Source organism: Fusarium solani (assembly GCF_023522795.1).
Source record: "Fusarium solani strain SB1 chromosome Unknown bctg00000001, whole genome shotgun sequence".
Lineage (NCBI taxonomy): Eukaryota > Fungi > Ascomycota > Sordariomycetes > Hypocreales > Nectriaceae > Fusarium > Fusarium solani.
Genome location: NW_027072156.1, coordinates 1,990,674 through 2,004,078, shown reverse-complemented (window position 1 = coordinate 2,004,078; position 13,405 = coordinate 1,990,674). Strand labels below are relative to the sequence as shown.

At 54.4% G+C, this 13,405-nt stretch overlaps 6 protein-coding genes across 6 annotated transcripts; 1 reads left to right on the top strand and 5 right to left on the bottom strand.

Annotated features, from left to right (window-relative positions):
- Window positions 1-175: 175 nt before the first annotated feature.
- MRS44_002735 (uncharacterized protein) lies at window positions 176-1,630 on the bottom strand (the record flags this gene model as incomplete). Its single annotated transcript, XM_046275214.2, has 4 exons — window positions 176-973; window positions 1,103-1,179; window positions 1,299-1,320; window positions 1,595-1,630. The coding sequence occupies 4 exons, from the start codon at window positions 1,628-1,630 to the stop codon at window positions 176-178; spliced, it is 933 nt and encodes a 310-aa protein (XP_046136843.1).
- Window positions 1,631-5,865: 4,235 nt separating this feature from the next.
- MRS44_002734 (uncharacterized protein) lies at window positions 5,866-6,342 on the bottom strand (the record flags this gene model as incomplete). The annotated part of the gene is made up of 4 exons (XM_065622940.1): window positions 5,866-5,891; window positions 5,952-6,175; window positions 6,236-6,273; window positions 6,340-6,342. The coding sequence occupies 4 exons, from the start codon at window positions 6,340-6,342 to the stop codon at window positions 5,866-5,868; spliced, it is 291 nt and encodes a 96-aa protein (XP_065479012.1).
- A 60-nt stretch (window positions 6,343-6,402) lies between these two features.
- Window positions 6,403-7,464, top strand: MRS44_002733 (40S ribosomal protein uS7; the record flags this gene model as incomplete). The annotated part of the gene is made up of 3 exons (XM_046275213.2): window positions 6,403-6,815; window positions 6,904-7,087; window positions 7,147-7,464. The coding sequence occupies 3 exons, from the start codon at window positions 6,403-6,405 to the stop codon at window positions 7,462-7,464; spliced, it is 915 nt and encodes a 304-aa protein (XP_046136841.2).
- A 359-nt stretch (window positions 7,465-7,823) lies between these two features.
- On the bottom strand, window positions 7,824-8,630 carry MRS44_002732 (uncharacterized protein; the record flags this gene model as incomplete). The annotated part of the gene is made up of 1 exon (XM_046275212.2): window positions 7,824-8,630. The coding sequence occupies one exon, from the start codon at window positions 8,628-8,630 to the stop codon at window positions 7,824-7,826; it is 807 nt and encodes a 268-aa protein (XP_046136840.1).
- Window positions 8,631-9,572: 942 nt separating this feature from the next.
- MRS44_002731 (uncharacterized protein) lies at window positions 9,573-10,335 on the bottom strand (the record flags this gene model as incomplete). Its single annotated transcript, XM_046279901.2, has 2 exons — window positions 9,573-10,056; window positions 10,109-10,335. 2 exons carry the CDS (start codon window positions 10,333-10,335, stop codon window positions 9,573-9,575), a joined length of 711 nt encoding a protein of 236 aa, XP_046136839.1.
- Window positions 10,336-11,575: 1,240 nt separating this feature from the next.
- On the bottom strand, window positions 11,576-11,950 carry MRS44_002730 (uncharacterized protein; the record flags this gene model as incomplete). Its single annotated transcript, XM_065622939.1, has 1 exon — window positions 11,576-11,950. The coding sequence occupies one exon, from the start codon at window positions 11,948-11,950 to the stop codon at window positions 11,576-11,578; it is 375 nt and encodes a 124-aa protein (XP_065479011.1).
- Between the last annotated feature and the right edge of the window lie 1,455 nt (window positions 11,951-13,405).

The window sequence follows — 13,405 nt, the reverse complement described above, 5'->3', positions numbered from 1 at the left end:
AAGAGCTGCTGTTTCCAGAGGACCACGTCGGGTATCTGCGACAACTTCCCTCGCCTGCACTTCCATCTCGCCTTTTTGTTTCAACCAGCGGACGCCATGTCAAGCCCGCGGATTAAGTTCTCTCCGAATCCCCATTCCCCCGAGTCTATACAGGGTGTGTTGTTGTACACGACGTTTACTTGAAGGCCTTGCCGAAGAGGAGGACCTGGAGCTGATCGTAGATGGACAGGACACCAGCACCGGCGACACCACGGAGAATGTTGGCACCAGCACCCTTGAAGAGGGACTTGACACCCTCCTTGGCGACGATCTGGCGGGCAGCATCAAGAGTGTTCTTGTACTTGACGGCCTCACCAGAGGTCATCATCATGCGTCGTCGGATGGTGTCAAGAGGGTAAGAGGCGATACCGGCACCGGTGGTGACGATCCAACCAAGGGCGAAAGAGGCAAGGAAGTTGTTGGCAAGGGGACCGGTGAGGACGACGGGCTTGATGGAGTCGTACATTCCGAAGTACAGACCACGGTAGACGATGATACCAGCAACGGAGGGCATGAAACCACGGTAGAGACCGGCAATACCGTCAGAGGCGAGGGTCTTCTTGTAGACGTCGACGAGACCGTTGAACTGACGGTCACCACCGGACTTGGCGTTCTTGGCATCGTTGGCAAGACGAGTACGGGCGTAGTCCAGGGAGTAGACGAAGAGAAGAGAAGTGGCACCAGCAGCACCACCGGAGGCCAGGTTACCAGCCATCCAGAGGGCGTAGCCATCCTTGTCCTTCTTGTAGCCGAACATCTTCTTGAACTTGTCACGGAAAGCGAAGTTCAGAGCCTGGGTAGGGAAGTATCGGATGACGTTGGCAGTGTTGCCTCGCCAGAGGGACATGACACCCTCATCGGCCATGGTGCGCTTGAAGCAGTCACCAATGCCGTTGTACTTGCGGTCGAGACGACCGGTCTTGAGCATCTCATCCTGTTGTCATGGTTAGTGGCTGTTAGATATCGGTGTTTGCAATGCGCATGTCGCACGTGATAGCCGAGAGCTTAGGGCTCATGCAGCCATGCGATGCTCAAATGCACAATGCCGGGCGATGATACTAACCTGGTTCTGGATAAGAAGCTTGACACGCTCGATGGGAGCGGCGGCGGTCTTCGAGACGGCGGCGGAAACACCACCCACTGGGATATATGTCAGTATTCGTCGGGGTTGAAAATGTTTGTTGGCCCAAGCTCAGCTCGAGGGGACGACGTCGTCCTCGGAGTGAGGTGGGGGGCGGCATCGGTAGGCGGGAACATACTCAGGAAGTCGGCCACGAAGGGCTATGAAAAGACACGTTAGCCATTGCTCATTGATATTGTGTATCTCCATCGACCATCGGCCAAAATGGCAGCGATGCGATAAATGCTGACTTGATCGGGCAGCAGTGATATCGGTGGTGAAACCAATGCCAAACCCCGCACGAGATCAATTGAGTCTTCAATTGTGCTCGGCGAAGCCCAATCGATCAAGCATCAAGCAGATATCTCGCACACGCGGCATTTCACGGCCGACGGGATCTGATCGATTGAGGGGAATCGAGAAGAAAAAACTTACCGGCATGCCCAAAACCTTCTGCGGCTGCTCAGACATGGCGACGGCTGTGAAGGTCTTTCCCTTGAACAAGAAGAAAGGATTGAGGGGAGATGGAGAGATGAAGAAAGAAAGAGAGAGAGAGAATGAAGGGAGGAGTCGAGAGAAATAAATCTGCGCCGACGGGGGGTGAGAGGTATTTGGGGGAGAGGGAAAAAAAATTGCGGCGGATCTGGAGGAGAGGCGCTTTTGAGCGAATCTTCCCGGCTCGCGCTAAAGGGAGCTGGGACCCCCAGCCAACCAAGCCCCAAGCCAGCCTCTGTCTCCAGGCTTTCCCACGGCAACAAGCAACAAGGACACCTGGCAGCCTGAGGCCGCACCTTAGCCTCACCCGCTGGAGGGCTCCAGCTTCCCGCGGGGCCCTTTCAGGGGTGGCCAACAGCGACAGGTGGCCACTCAGTGGCACTCCAGTGGACTCCGGGGTGGGTCCCGCTGGGCAAATCCTGCGCCTATCCTGGCCTGCGAGAGCCAGGCCGGCTGCAAGATGAGATGCCGGTTCACCCCGATTTTTTGTCGAGCGCCGAGACCTAGACCCGTCTTGGGAACCGCGACGGGCTGCTTCTGCTTGGATTGACGGATACGTCTCGGTACATTTGGGGTTTTACTGTACGGGGTACCTGCTGTACGGTGTGAATATTTACTCGGCGGGTTGTCTGGGGCGTTGCTTCCTGGTTGGTGGTGATGTGCTGGCCGAGCGGTTTTCTGGCATCAAGTTTCTGATATTGATACACAGAGACACGGACCATGGCAGCTTCCAAGACATGTAAACTGCCATTGAACGCTCTGTGTTTGTGTTTTTGATCCTCTTGGTTCTTTCCTATGATCGTCTACTACAATTGATCCTTCAAAAGATGCATCACCGCCATCATCTCTTGTTGGCATCCTTCTTGAACCATCCATCATCACCACCTCCATTCATCCACCCTCCTCCACACTGTCCAGCTTCCCCCGGCTCTCCAATCCACTCCAGCTAGCACTCTCCGGGTCCCAGCGCCCCAGCACCCATCCTTGGAACACCCTCTGGCGGTCGCATCGCCCGAAGTAAGCTGCTAAGCCCGCCAGAACCTGGCCAACAGCACACCCACTCGCTGGTGCTGCTCCCTCACCATGCACAGTGCGCGCGTCATTGGATCTCGCCTCCCCCGGGTCGCCCCCGGCAATCAACCATCCAATTGGTGTCTGTTTGTCTGAGCTGCCTGCAATGGGCAGGGCAGCAATTTTTTTTTTCCTCGTTCCCCACGGACGAACAGCGGTATCAAACAAGCAACGAACCTGGCCAAAGCAATCACCGCAAAACAGGCGTCATTCCTTGCTCTTCTCCCCGTGACTGCCGGAATTCTTCTCTAGCCCTGCCTGTCTCCTTAGTAATGCCTTCATCCTGGGCCTGTTACCACGACAGTGGTGGATACACCGTAATACAAAAATTCTGATGCTCATCGCCAGCGTTCCGGTCCAGCGCTTCAAGACCCTTCGTTATCCCGCGCCCTGACCCCCCTGGATCCACCAGCGGCAAGGGAGACAAGCCGAGCTAAAACGCTCTTCTCCGTCAGCAGCTGGAGCCGTCAGGGGGTGCGAGGGCCCAGAGTGAGAGGCTGCGGCTTGGGAGAAGCTCTTGTCAGGCTCCGGCGCCCGTTCTAAACAAAGCACCTCCTTCACCCTTTGAGCCGAATGCCAGATTCCGCCACCGCCGACGCCGCCTCACTTGGTGTTCCCTGGTTGCTCCTCGTACTGTACATATGTACTCCCCTGCTTCCAGTTCGTAATCTTCTCTTCTCCGTTGGCCTCGGTAACAAGACAACCTAGGGTGTGGCCGTGCACCCCGTACAGTACGGAGTACCGCTTATCGTCATGCAGTCGGCTAAGATTTTTTACTTCTCTTTTTGATCCCTGACTTTATCTCTCGGGACGTCCGTCCGACTCGAGTCAATGGAAATCGTGGATGGCGAACTGACTCTTGTTTTCATCAGGGCTGCTATTGCCTCGGTCGTTTTAGCCCGAAGGGTTTCCATCACCGTATCGTGCTGCATGGCTGAGACGTTGTCGGAGGAACTTGAAAAGCCTCAATTGCTCGGGACCCTACAAGGTATCGTGCCGATCCTCCCAAGAGCCATTGACCTATCGACGTTGGCCCCGAGAGGAAAAAGAAAGAACCGCTGTATCCACTCCCCTGTGTTCCATTTCAGAGGTAACAAGGTCGAGATCGAGGCACATGGGAAATGAACCAGATTCATCATTATTGACGTTGGATCCCGGCCCCAATCTTACCGTTGCCTCGATACATGTATCCGTGATGGGATGAGTGTTCTCCGCCCCGTCCGCCGGCCGCCGCTCGGATAACCGACATAGACGCCGCGTGGTAGACCGAGCGGCTATCCTGTCTAGGCTAGAATGCCTTTCGTGCATCTGGGCATGCATCTCGCTGGGAGCCACGTCGGAACAAAGAGGCCTTCCATGCCTGGTATTAAAGGGACAACGCTGGCCCGCCTCCTGTGGCACCCTCACGGGCAGGCAGTTGACTGACCGTCAGTTCTGATGGACGACTGTCCGCCTCATGCTTCTCGGGAGCTTCTCGCCAAGCGCCAATTGAGCGAAATATCAAACACCCATTATCTTGCTTGACTCGTTGGCAAGCGCTGGTGTCACTGGCTGCATTTCATCACGGGTGACTTCCGAAAGTCAATGTCATTGCAGCACGTGACCCAGTTTCAAAAATTTCCTCATTCTCCTTCATCACGTGCCCTTCCCGACAGACCGCTCAGTGAGAGAAGATCACACAGCGGATCAATATGTCCTGCCAGGCTGAGACTTTGGAGTAGTTCTCCAGGGATGGATGGTATGGAAAGACCTTGGAGTCAAGGGTGTCGAGTTGAGATCGTCATCGCCGGGAGAGTATATGAGAAACCTGAATGCTGTGACAACGGCAGGAAGTTGGCTCTGTCTTGCCCCTATCCTGGATATGGTGTTATTGGGCATTGCGTCTCAACGAACTGTGTGGTTCCTAGCATTCTGTGCCCAGGAGTCATGCCCATTGGCTTTCGGCAAACTCGTTGTTAGTAGCTAGTTCTCTTGCGAGTTTCGATCCCTCAGCTATTGCCCTGTACTGAGGCCAATGCTGCCAGCGGTAAGTATGTTCTGGTACTCTTCTGATGCCTCGACTCATCTCCAGCCGTTTGCTTGTTGCTTCCAATACGGCACACCCGAATCCCAGACCTGGGCCGAACGACGGTCTTGGCGGCGAGAAGTGTCGGTCAAACCCCTGTGAGAGTCATGCAGAGCCAGTCAAGGCGACTTCGGGAAAGGCATAACTGCGGGGGGTATTCAAGCAGACAGCGGCTCGGGAACTTGTTGTGGATATCTGTCAAATACATGTCACGGTTCACAGAGATACCTTGAGCCCTCTCTATTGAAAGCCCATTCTGATGCAGCAACTTGGCCCTGTGTACCTTTCGAAGGTGTTGTCCCTTTGTTGCGGGTAGGGGAGTTGCTCGTTGCCGTGTTGTCTACCAAAACAGCGAATATGGAGTCGTCGAGGTCTAAGGTGTGCAGACATGCTACAGGGTGCGGGCAGATTGCCACAATTACGAGCAAGTCGATCTTACGGTGTGCAGACTCTGCGTCTGGGGACCATCACTCAGAGCTAGGATATAGTCGTCTTGGCCCACAGGGCTATCCTATAGGCTGGACCGGAAGCAATTCAGATGTCAACGGTGTGCAGGGTGAGCTATCAACAAGGGATTGTCACGGCAGACTCGAGGAGAACCAAGTGGGGGTTGAGCAGCCTAATGTTTGCATCAATGACACCCCAGCACGTTCACGGAAGAGTCCATGGAGATATAAGCCGAGTTACCTGTCAACAATCGTGCCAGTGCATGTTCAACTCTGCCCGTGAACCGGCGGACTTGGGCGAAGGGGCACTAACACATTAACACACAGGCCGTATCTTCCATCACTGACGCCATCATCCAACGTCAAATGTCTCCTTGCCAGGCAGGCATCAAACAAACACATCAAGGTCGGCATCACAGGAGGGAACAATGCTTGGTCATTTCGAAGATCTTTCATTCCGTTGCCGTATATGCTAAAGCAATTCCGTCCCAATGCTAACCGAGCATGAAAAGCGTCCTAACCCAGGCTTATTTTTTCGCCTTGCAACACCCTCCGACCATGTGGCCTGTCTATCGTCCAGGCCACCCAGACGCGAAATCGTGAGACTTGATTCTTTTCGTTCATTGCACTTAGTCAGTACCACCGACGGCACGGGCTGGAGTCGGGTTAGCACCTGTTCAGGCAGAGGTTCCGGGACGGGAGAGGGCGGTCATACTGTAGATCTTCATCTTGCTGTGAGTGATGACGGGCTTGATCATGCCCTTCTCCTCGAGGTCGGCGAGGCACTGTCGGGCCAGCGAACCGTTGATCTTCATTCGGTCGACGAGGGTGGCGACGGTGACCAGGCGGTAGGACTGGACATCCTTGTAGAGCTTCTCGGAAGTGGTCTTGTCGAGGATGACGGCGTGCTGGGCCTTGTCCTTGACCTTGCCCTTGGACCTTTACGACACGGGTAAGCTTCAATATCGACGATGGCGGCGACTGTGCGTGACCACATACCACTTCTTCTTTTGCTTCTTTCCACCGGCAGCGGGGGCCTGAAATCGATGTCAGTCAAATGCTCGCGATCCAGACCTCTGTGAGGGCATCACAAAAATACTCACCATTTTGTCTGATATGTGCTGTCGTTGAACGGGATGTGCAAGACAGGACAGGAAAGTGTGGTGATGCGATCCAAAGAAACTCTCCCACTTGACCCAGCACGAATCGAAGTTCGTTCCCAGCCGAAGTTCGCCCAGGGCAGCCGAGCCCTAAGATTTTGGAGGGGGCAGGTACGTACCCGAATTTTTGCGCACCGTGATTCGCCCGGTGGGCCACCACCAAAATTTCGAACCTCTCTTGACCAAGCCCACCTTCAACTTCACGAAAAATACCATCTCGACATCCGCAACACTAACCGCAGCCCGTCAGTCCCGGAACCCACGACTGCAACAGCAAACATGTCTGACGCCGGCGAGATCGAGGTCGAGAACACCGCCCTCTACGAGGTGCTCCCCAAGGACGTTGTCAAGGAGGTTGGCAACGTCAAGCTCTTCAACAAGTGGGACTACGATGTCGAGGTCCGCGACATCTCCCTGACGTACGTTAATTTCTCCTGCCTTCGCGATGATGCATCGAGTCGGGATGCCCTCTGCGCGAACGAGTTGCTGATGGAAGTCCCGCGACAGTGACTACATTTCCCTGCGAAACCCCGTCTACGTCACCCACACTGCTGGCCGATATGCCACCAAGCGATTCCGAAAGGCCAACTGCCCCATCATTGAGCGATTGACCAACTCGCTCATGATGCACGGCCGCAACAACGGAAAGAAGCTCATGGCTGTCCGAATTGTTGCCCACGCCTTCGAGATCGTACGTGCCACCTGAGGAGAGGACCCTAAGCGACTGCGAATGCTAACACCCTGGATCAGATCCACCTGATGACCGACCAGAACCCCATCCAGGTCGCTGTTGACGCCATTGTCAACTGCGGTCCCCGTGAAGACTCTACCCGAATCGGTTCCGCCGGTACCGTCCGACGACAAGCCGTTGATGTTTCTCCCCTCCGCCGAGTCAACCAGGCCATCGCCCTCCTCACCACTGGTGCCCGCGAGGCCTCCTTCCGCAACGTCAAGTCTATTGCTGAGTGCCTTGCTGAGGAGCTGATCAACGCCGCCAAGGGTTCCAGCAACTCTTACGCTATCAAGAAGAAGGACGAGCTGGAGCGTGTGGCCAAGAGCAACCGATAAAAGGTGCAACGGCGGATTCATGACTGGAGGGGTTGCGGCTTTGGCGTGTTCCGGCATGTTTCGAAATGCATTTTGCGTTCATCGGGTCTGGGAACGCGGCTATGGATTTTCTTAGGTGGCTCTAGATTCAATAAAAAAAAAGTCGGGCTCCCTGAGAGTTGAATGAACTCATATTTCTTGTACACTCTAATGCGTGCTCTCATCTCGTGTGATGTCTCTTTGTGTATCAGGGCTTTCTGAAATTGCTCAAGACCGTTCTCTCATTTTCTCTGTTCCCACGTCAAACCTTGCACCCCTCTCGATTTAACACCGTCGTTCACAACGGGAGAAGGAAGTTGGGACTGGGTAAAGACATCATCCTATGCAATGTCCAATCGCCGAAACATGCCGACATGGGGCATACCCTCCTCCCACCATGTGCCCATACCCTCATCCAGCTCGAAGCCCCATTTCTTCCAGACATCCACGACCTGCTTCTGAGCGTGGACACACACCAGGCCTTTCCACGTGGGGATTTCCTTGTCACTGGCAGCCCCCAGTTGCTCCATGCCGACCTCCTTGATGCTGGGGTCAAAGTAGGAAGGATTCGACTTCATCCAGGAGAGTGCCGCATTGACAACCTGCCCAGCGATACGGTGGCCTCGGAACTCCTTAATGACTGCCAAGCGTCCCAACTTCACGTACGGCTCCTGGCCGTCATGGAAGGTGGTTTCTCGTTCGATGATGTAGGGTGGTCTTCCGACACCACCAGTCAAGACCATGTGGTTCTGTTCCCCATCATTGTCCTGCAGCCTCCCATCGATGTATCTGCCACCATCTTGAGGGTGCGGATCATGAGGGAAGGGAACAAGTCGTATGGTTCCGATGGGTGTTGAGCGGGTTGAGCTCTTCCGGTGCTGCAATACTTTGCCTGCCTTGTCTAGGATCTCAGGCTCCTCCGTCTTCTTGACGCTGGCGTAGATGACCCAGTGGCACGATCGGTTGTCGTCAGAGTCGAATTCATTCTCAGCCGGGACCTTTTGCTCTTGGACAAAGACGCTTTGCCGGACCTCCATGGCGTCGAGGAAGGTTTGAGGGATAGTACTTGGTTGCTGGTCCAAGGGAACACCGCGTTGGAATTCTTCGACCTTGCCAGGCTCGAGTAAGGAGATGAAAGGCGTTGCCATGGTTATTTATTCTTTGCGGTGAAATAAGATGGATTCGAGAACGGTTGAAGATTCTTTACAAGTTTGGAAAATGAGAATGGCCAAGATCGGGTCTTGGGCGTGGGATGTGAGTTTTAAGGGGTCTGTATTAGTTGATGGAAGGAACAAGTTCCCTGGAAATTTTGCCAGGCAAGAGAGAGCCGGTTTTAGGATCGACTGGATCCAAAGCCCAAAAAGGCAAGGACCCCAGCGAAGTCTTGGGTGAGATGACGAGAAAAGGATGGGATAGAAAGGCACAGAGGGCAAGGAATCCTAGTTCTGCGTCCGCAAAATCTGCGGCTCTGTAACATATCGCATCGCGCTCGTTTTTGGAGGCAACAATGATGTCAGTTCGTGGCGTGGGGCAACAAGTGAAAGCCAGCCCAGGTTACAAGAGATATGGACCTTGAGAGCTAATACAATTCCGATGATAGGCAGCGTGCCTTATCGATTGGCTTAGGCTCAAGGGTCTATCAACTAGGTGTCCTTGGCCGGAGTATTCTATCTCCTATGCCTGTACTACATAGGACCGCAACAGTAGGTCCAAATATTCCGAGATGTGGACCTGTGATGAGGTTAACCAACAAAGCCCTTGCTTAACATTGGATCCAAACATCCATGACTTGGCCCACATGATATGTATGTACTTCAAGTCATGGGTCCACCCCTATCGTAGGCCAGTTGAGTTAGTGAGCACTGATAACAAATTCATGTCCGCCTGAACAGATCACAGAGGCCCCCCATTGGCTGCGTTCTTCTAGCAAATAGAACAGCATCGTTCGAGTTCAGAACTTTAATGTATCACTATCTCCTTTCGGCTATGGGAGGACAGGGAGTCTCTTATGGTAGAGAACCCGAACCCTCGGCCCATTTCCTCAGGGGCCGCTCGTCATCTCACACCACGCACGCAAATGAGGCCGAAACTTAGACGGCAGCCTTACCCAGGTTCCTGTCAAAGTTGTCATCCTTGAAGGGCACATTGGCGTCACCGAAATCCGTGTTGGTCAGCGCAGTGCGGGCAGCATCAGTGAGGCTCTCCCAGGCCACCAGGGGCTGCTGGCCACCCTTTTCGTTGGTGAAGACAATGTGGTGGTTGACGGGCCAGGAGGCAGTATAGCCCGCGAGGGGGCTGTTGCCCGAGAAGGTACCTGAAGTTCGGGCCTCGTATCCGCTGTGCTGGGAAACGGCCATGCCGACAACGCTGGCACTGGTGCTCTGGCTTGAGAGCCAGATGACAATGTTCTCCCAGTCGTGACGGTGTCCCAGCCCAGTCGATGGCGAATCCTTGGGCATGTACCAGGAGTACATGATGGCATAACGACCGTTGTACGTCTTGCCACGGACGTAAACCTGGCCGGTGCTCTTGCTGCAGCCTCCGTTGGAAGAGCCGCTGGTTGCCAATCCTCCGCTAGAAGTCGGGTCAGCTTCAGTCATTCAGTCTGGGTGTATTGGTGACATACCCGGTGTTGCCACTGGCGTCGACAGCTGGGAAGGGAACACAGCCGTTGAAGACCTTCAGGAACGGCTTGTACTTGAGGTAGAGCGAACCAGCTGTGCCCGAAGGGACGGTCTCTGGGAACCCGACAACGGCGTCATGGTTGATGACGCTGCGCTTTTCGAGGGGAGAGCCAGAGACAGCCGAGGCGCACACGGCCAGACCGGAGAGGAGTCGGGTGACAAGAACCATGATGCCGTTTGTATCCTAATAGTTGTCCGTAAGTATCATAGTGAAATGTAACAGTAGGCGTTAGGATGATTACCTCGGATTCGAGACAATGCTTTGAGGGATTGTGTTGAGCTTTGGGTAGATGTGCAGAGTCTCGATGATCACTTAGGTCGGGGGAAGTTGTCTCTTTAATAGAACGGCATGCTCTCTTAAGGGTCCATATAGCATATCGGACCCTGGATTAACACGAGGGCACATGGGAGCATGGAATTGGCGGATCGTGAGAGATTCCCGTCCGTAGCGTGGAGGTTGCTGGTGTTGATTGCCTCATCGGGAACTATGGACCGGCCGCATTGGCCCCGATGTAACAACCAGGAGTGGGGGGTTTGGTGAAGTCAACAGCGAAGCTTCGGCCCGTGGACTGATGGCGGAGTCGAGCTGGGCTGGGGATCAGCTTGGCCAGCTCTTGGGGCAGGCTGGACTATGGTGATTCCCCTCTTAAGGACAAGGGTTGCGGCTATGTACGAAGCTGTCGGTGAGCTTGCGCGGAGTAGGATGGCTTTTGGGACATGTTCCTGAGACTAGGTCGGTTTTTGACTGGTGGAAAGAGATGGAGAGGACCAGCTCTAGCACAGACTGAGAATAGTCAGTTCTAGTTTACCATTTCCATAGTCGAGCTGTTTCTTGGATGCGCAACACCATGCGCATTAAACAATGAGGGGTTAGGATCTCATCGTGCCAAACATCCGTAGCCCTCCCACATCCCGAGAAAAGTAATACGTGAGAAACACTTCAATTAAATCTCCGACAGGGCATAATTTCGTCCTGACCATCGATAGGTCTCTATGGTTGTTGCCGTGAATTTCTGTTATGACTATATAGGGTAGCTTGGGCAAGACATGAAGTTATCTCCACTGGAAGTCTAGCATTGATAAGGAATTATTTCGCGGTTTGAATGACTACCTCCCTAGACAGTGGTATTCTTGGTACATATGAATTAATGCCTTGTTACTTGGGTCGTTGAAACCAACCCTCAAGGCTGACGATATCGGACATGTTAAGTTCAATCGTGGTCACATGAAAACATCAAACCTTGACCAGGGCTGTAACGGTATGATCTACACAGCGCCTAGTGTTTCGAGACGAGACGAACCAACGCAACTGGTCAGCTTAACCTAATCGAGCGGCGCGATGCATGCATGTGTCAGACACTGGAGTGGTACAGAGTCGACAACAGAGATGTTGCGCGGCAGCCACCGTGTCACGCTTCCACGAGCCGCCACGACGGAGACGGAGGACAGATACGGAGACCTGGAACCAGATCATCTTCATCCCTGAGGGCATCACAGCCCGAGTCAAGCTCGACGCAGGGTTGACGCAGGGATGAAACAGAGAATTCTTTGTGAACCTGTATTGTGTGTGCTGTCTTGGAGTCAGCGGCTTGGAATCCAATTCCGTTGGCGGCGATGCCCTGGATTCGCCCTATCGAGAAGAGAGTCGCGTCTACCCAAAGAGGATCAAGCACTCGATATCTCGATAAAGCATATTCGAAACTCTGGGAGGCGTACACTGAGCACTTGGTATACTTGCGATTGGCGACTTGGCGGCGACACTCGGGAGCCGCCGCATGAGACATGGCATTCCTGTTGACGATCAAAGTGGAGGCGGGACAGATCGAGAGTCGTTGTTGGTGAATAGCAAAGCTCCAGGGGTCTATTGTTCTCGAGTGAATGTGCAGACCTTCTCGCAATATGAGCGATGGTTGGGAATGGAAATGATGCATCAGATACAAACCCTGCAGATGGAGATGGCCTCCCTCCCTCCTTTGGGCTGGCGGGCCGTATTACAGTCCATACATCCATGCCTGGGTTGGTACGGATACCGGACACTTTATCAAACAGCCCGCACGGCCCGTGGTACCGTGCTGCAACAGGCAAGTATCCATTCCGCGGATGTGTTGAAGCATCGATCTCAGGTTGACGGTTTAAGTTGCCGTGGCCGTTTGAACGAGTTGCAGCGGTCGACTTGCACAGCGCAAGCTTTGTGTGCCTGTGCCTGTGCCTGTGCGTCGCGTTGCAGCTCCAGCGGCGCGGCGCTCGTGCAGTGAATGGATGGATGGAGTGCAGGGCTCCAGGGGGACGGTAGCCTCTAAACCCAAGACGCCGTAGTCGACTTGTCGATCCACGCCCATGCCATCCCACGTACCGCACGGTGGGTGGTATCGGATTGGGCCAGTGAAGCCCAAACCCGGGGCCAGGAAAGCTAAAAAGCAATTATTCTGTATTAGAAGATGGAGCATTCCCTCTGGTCCCCTTCAGGCTCCCCTCCGACTTGTATTGGAAACCTTGCGGATGGGAGATTGTAGACGTCAAACCCTGGCCCGGCAATCAAGAAATCTCTTCATTATCCCATTTCCGAGGCGCAATATCATCCCCACGGATACCTATCTGGGTAACCTATTCATCACTCTCGCTCGCTCGCTCGCTCCCGTCCTTCACCCTCGCTGCGTCCAGCCACCCCGAACCGGCGTCAACCCCCCTCCCTCTCTGAGAAAAAGGCTGAGGCCACCCCTCGATCTAGAACCCTTGTCAACTGGAACCAGCCAGCCCGCAGCTATTTCGCGTTTGTACTCAGGGGGTTGAATTTGAGCCGGTTGCCAGCTGCAGCCAAACAGCGCCTTTTGGATTTCTGGCAACAACGTCTGTCTGTCTGGAATCAAACGATCCGACATCCTTCTGCGCAGGTCCCGTCCCGAATTCAAGACCGAATCCGATATCCACATCCACATCCACCTCCGTGCACCCTCAATCCTGTGCTGGCGCTGCGGGAATCACCATCCATGAGCCCGCAATTGGTTGACGGGGCCCCTCTCCACCAGCTCCCATCGCTACGCCGAGAGCCTTGAGATGATCTCTTGATGCATCCTGCGAATCTACAAACACCACAGTCTCGCACCACCCGCCCGCCTCCTCCCTCCCGACCCGTCCAGAACCCCCCGTGCCTCTCGCCGTTGCCGACCCCCAGCTGCGACCCTCGGCCACGCCCAGCTGCGGCGGCCCGCCAACTCATCTCCATCTCCAGAAACAGCCTC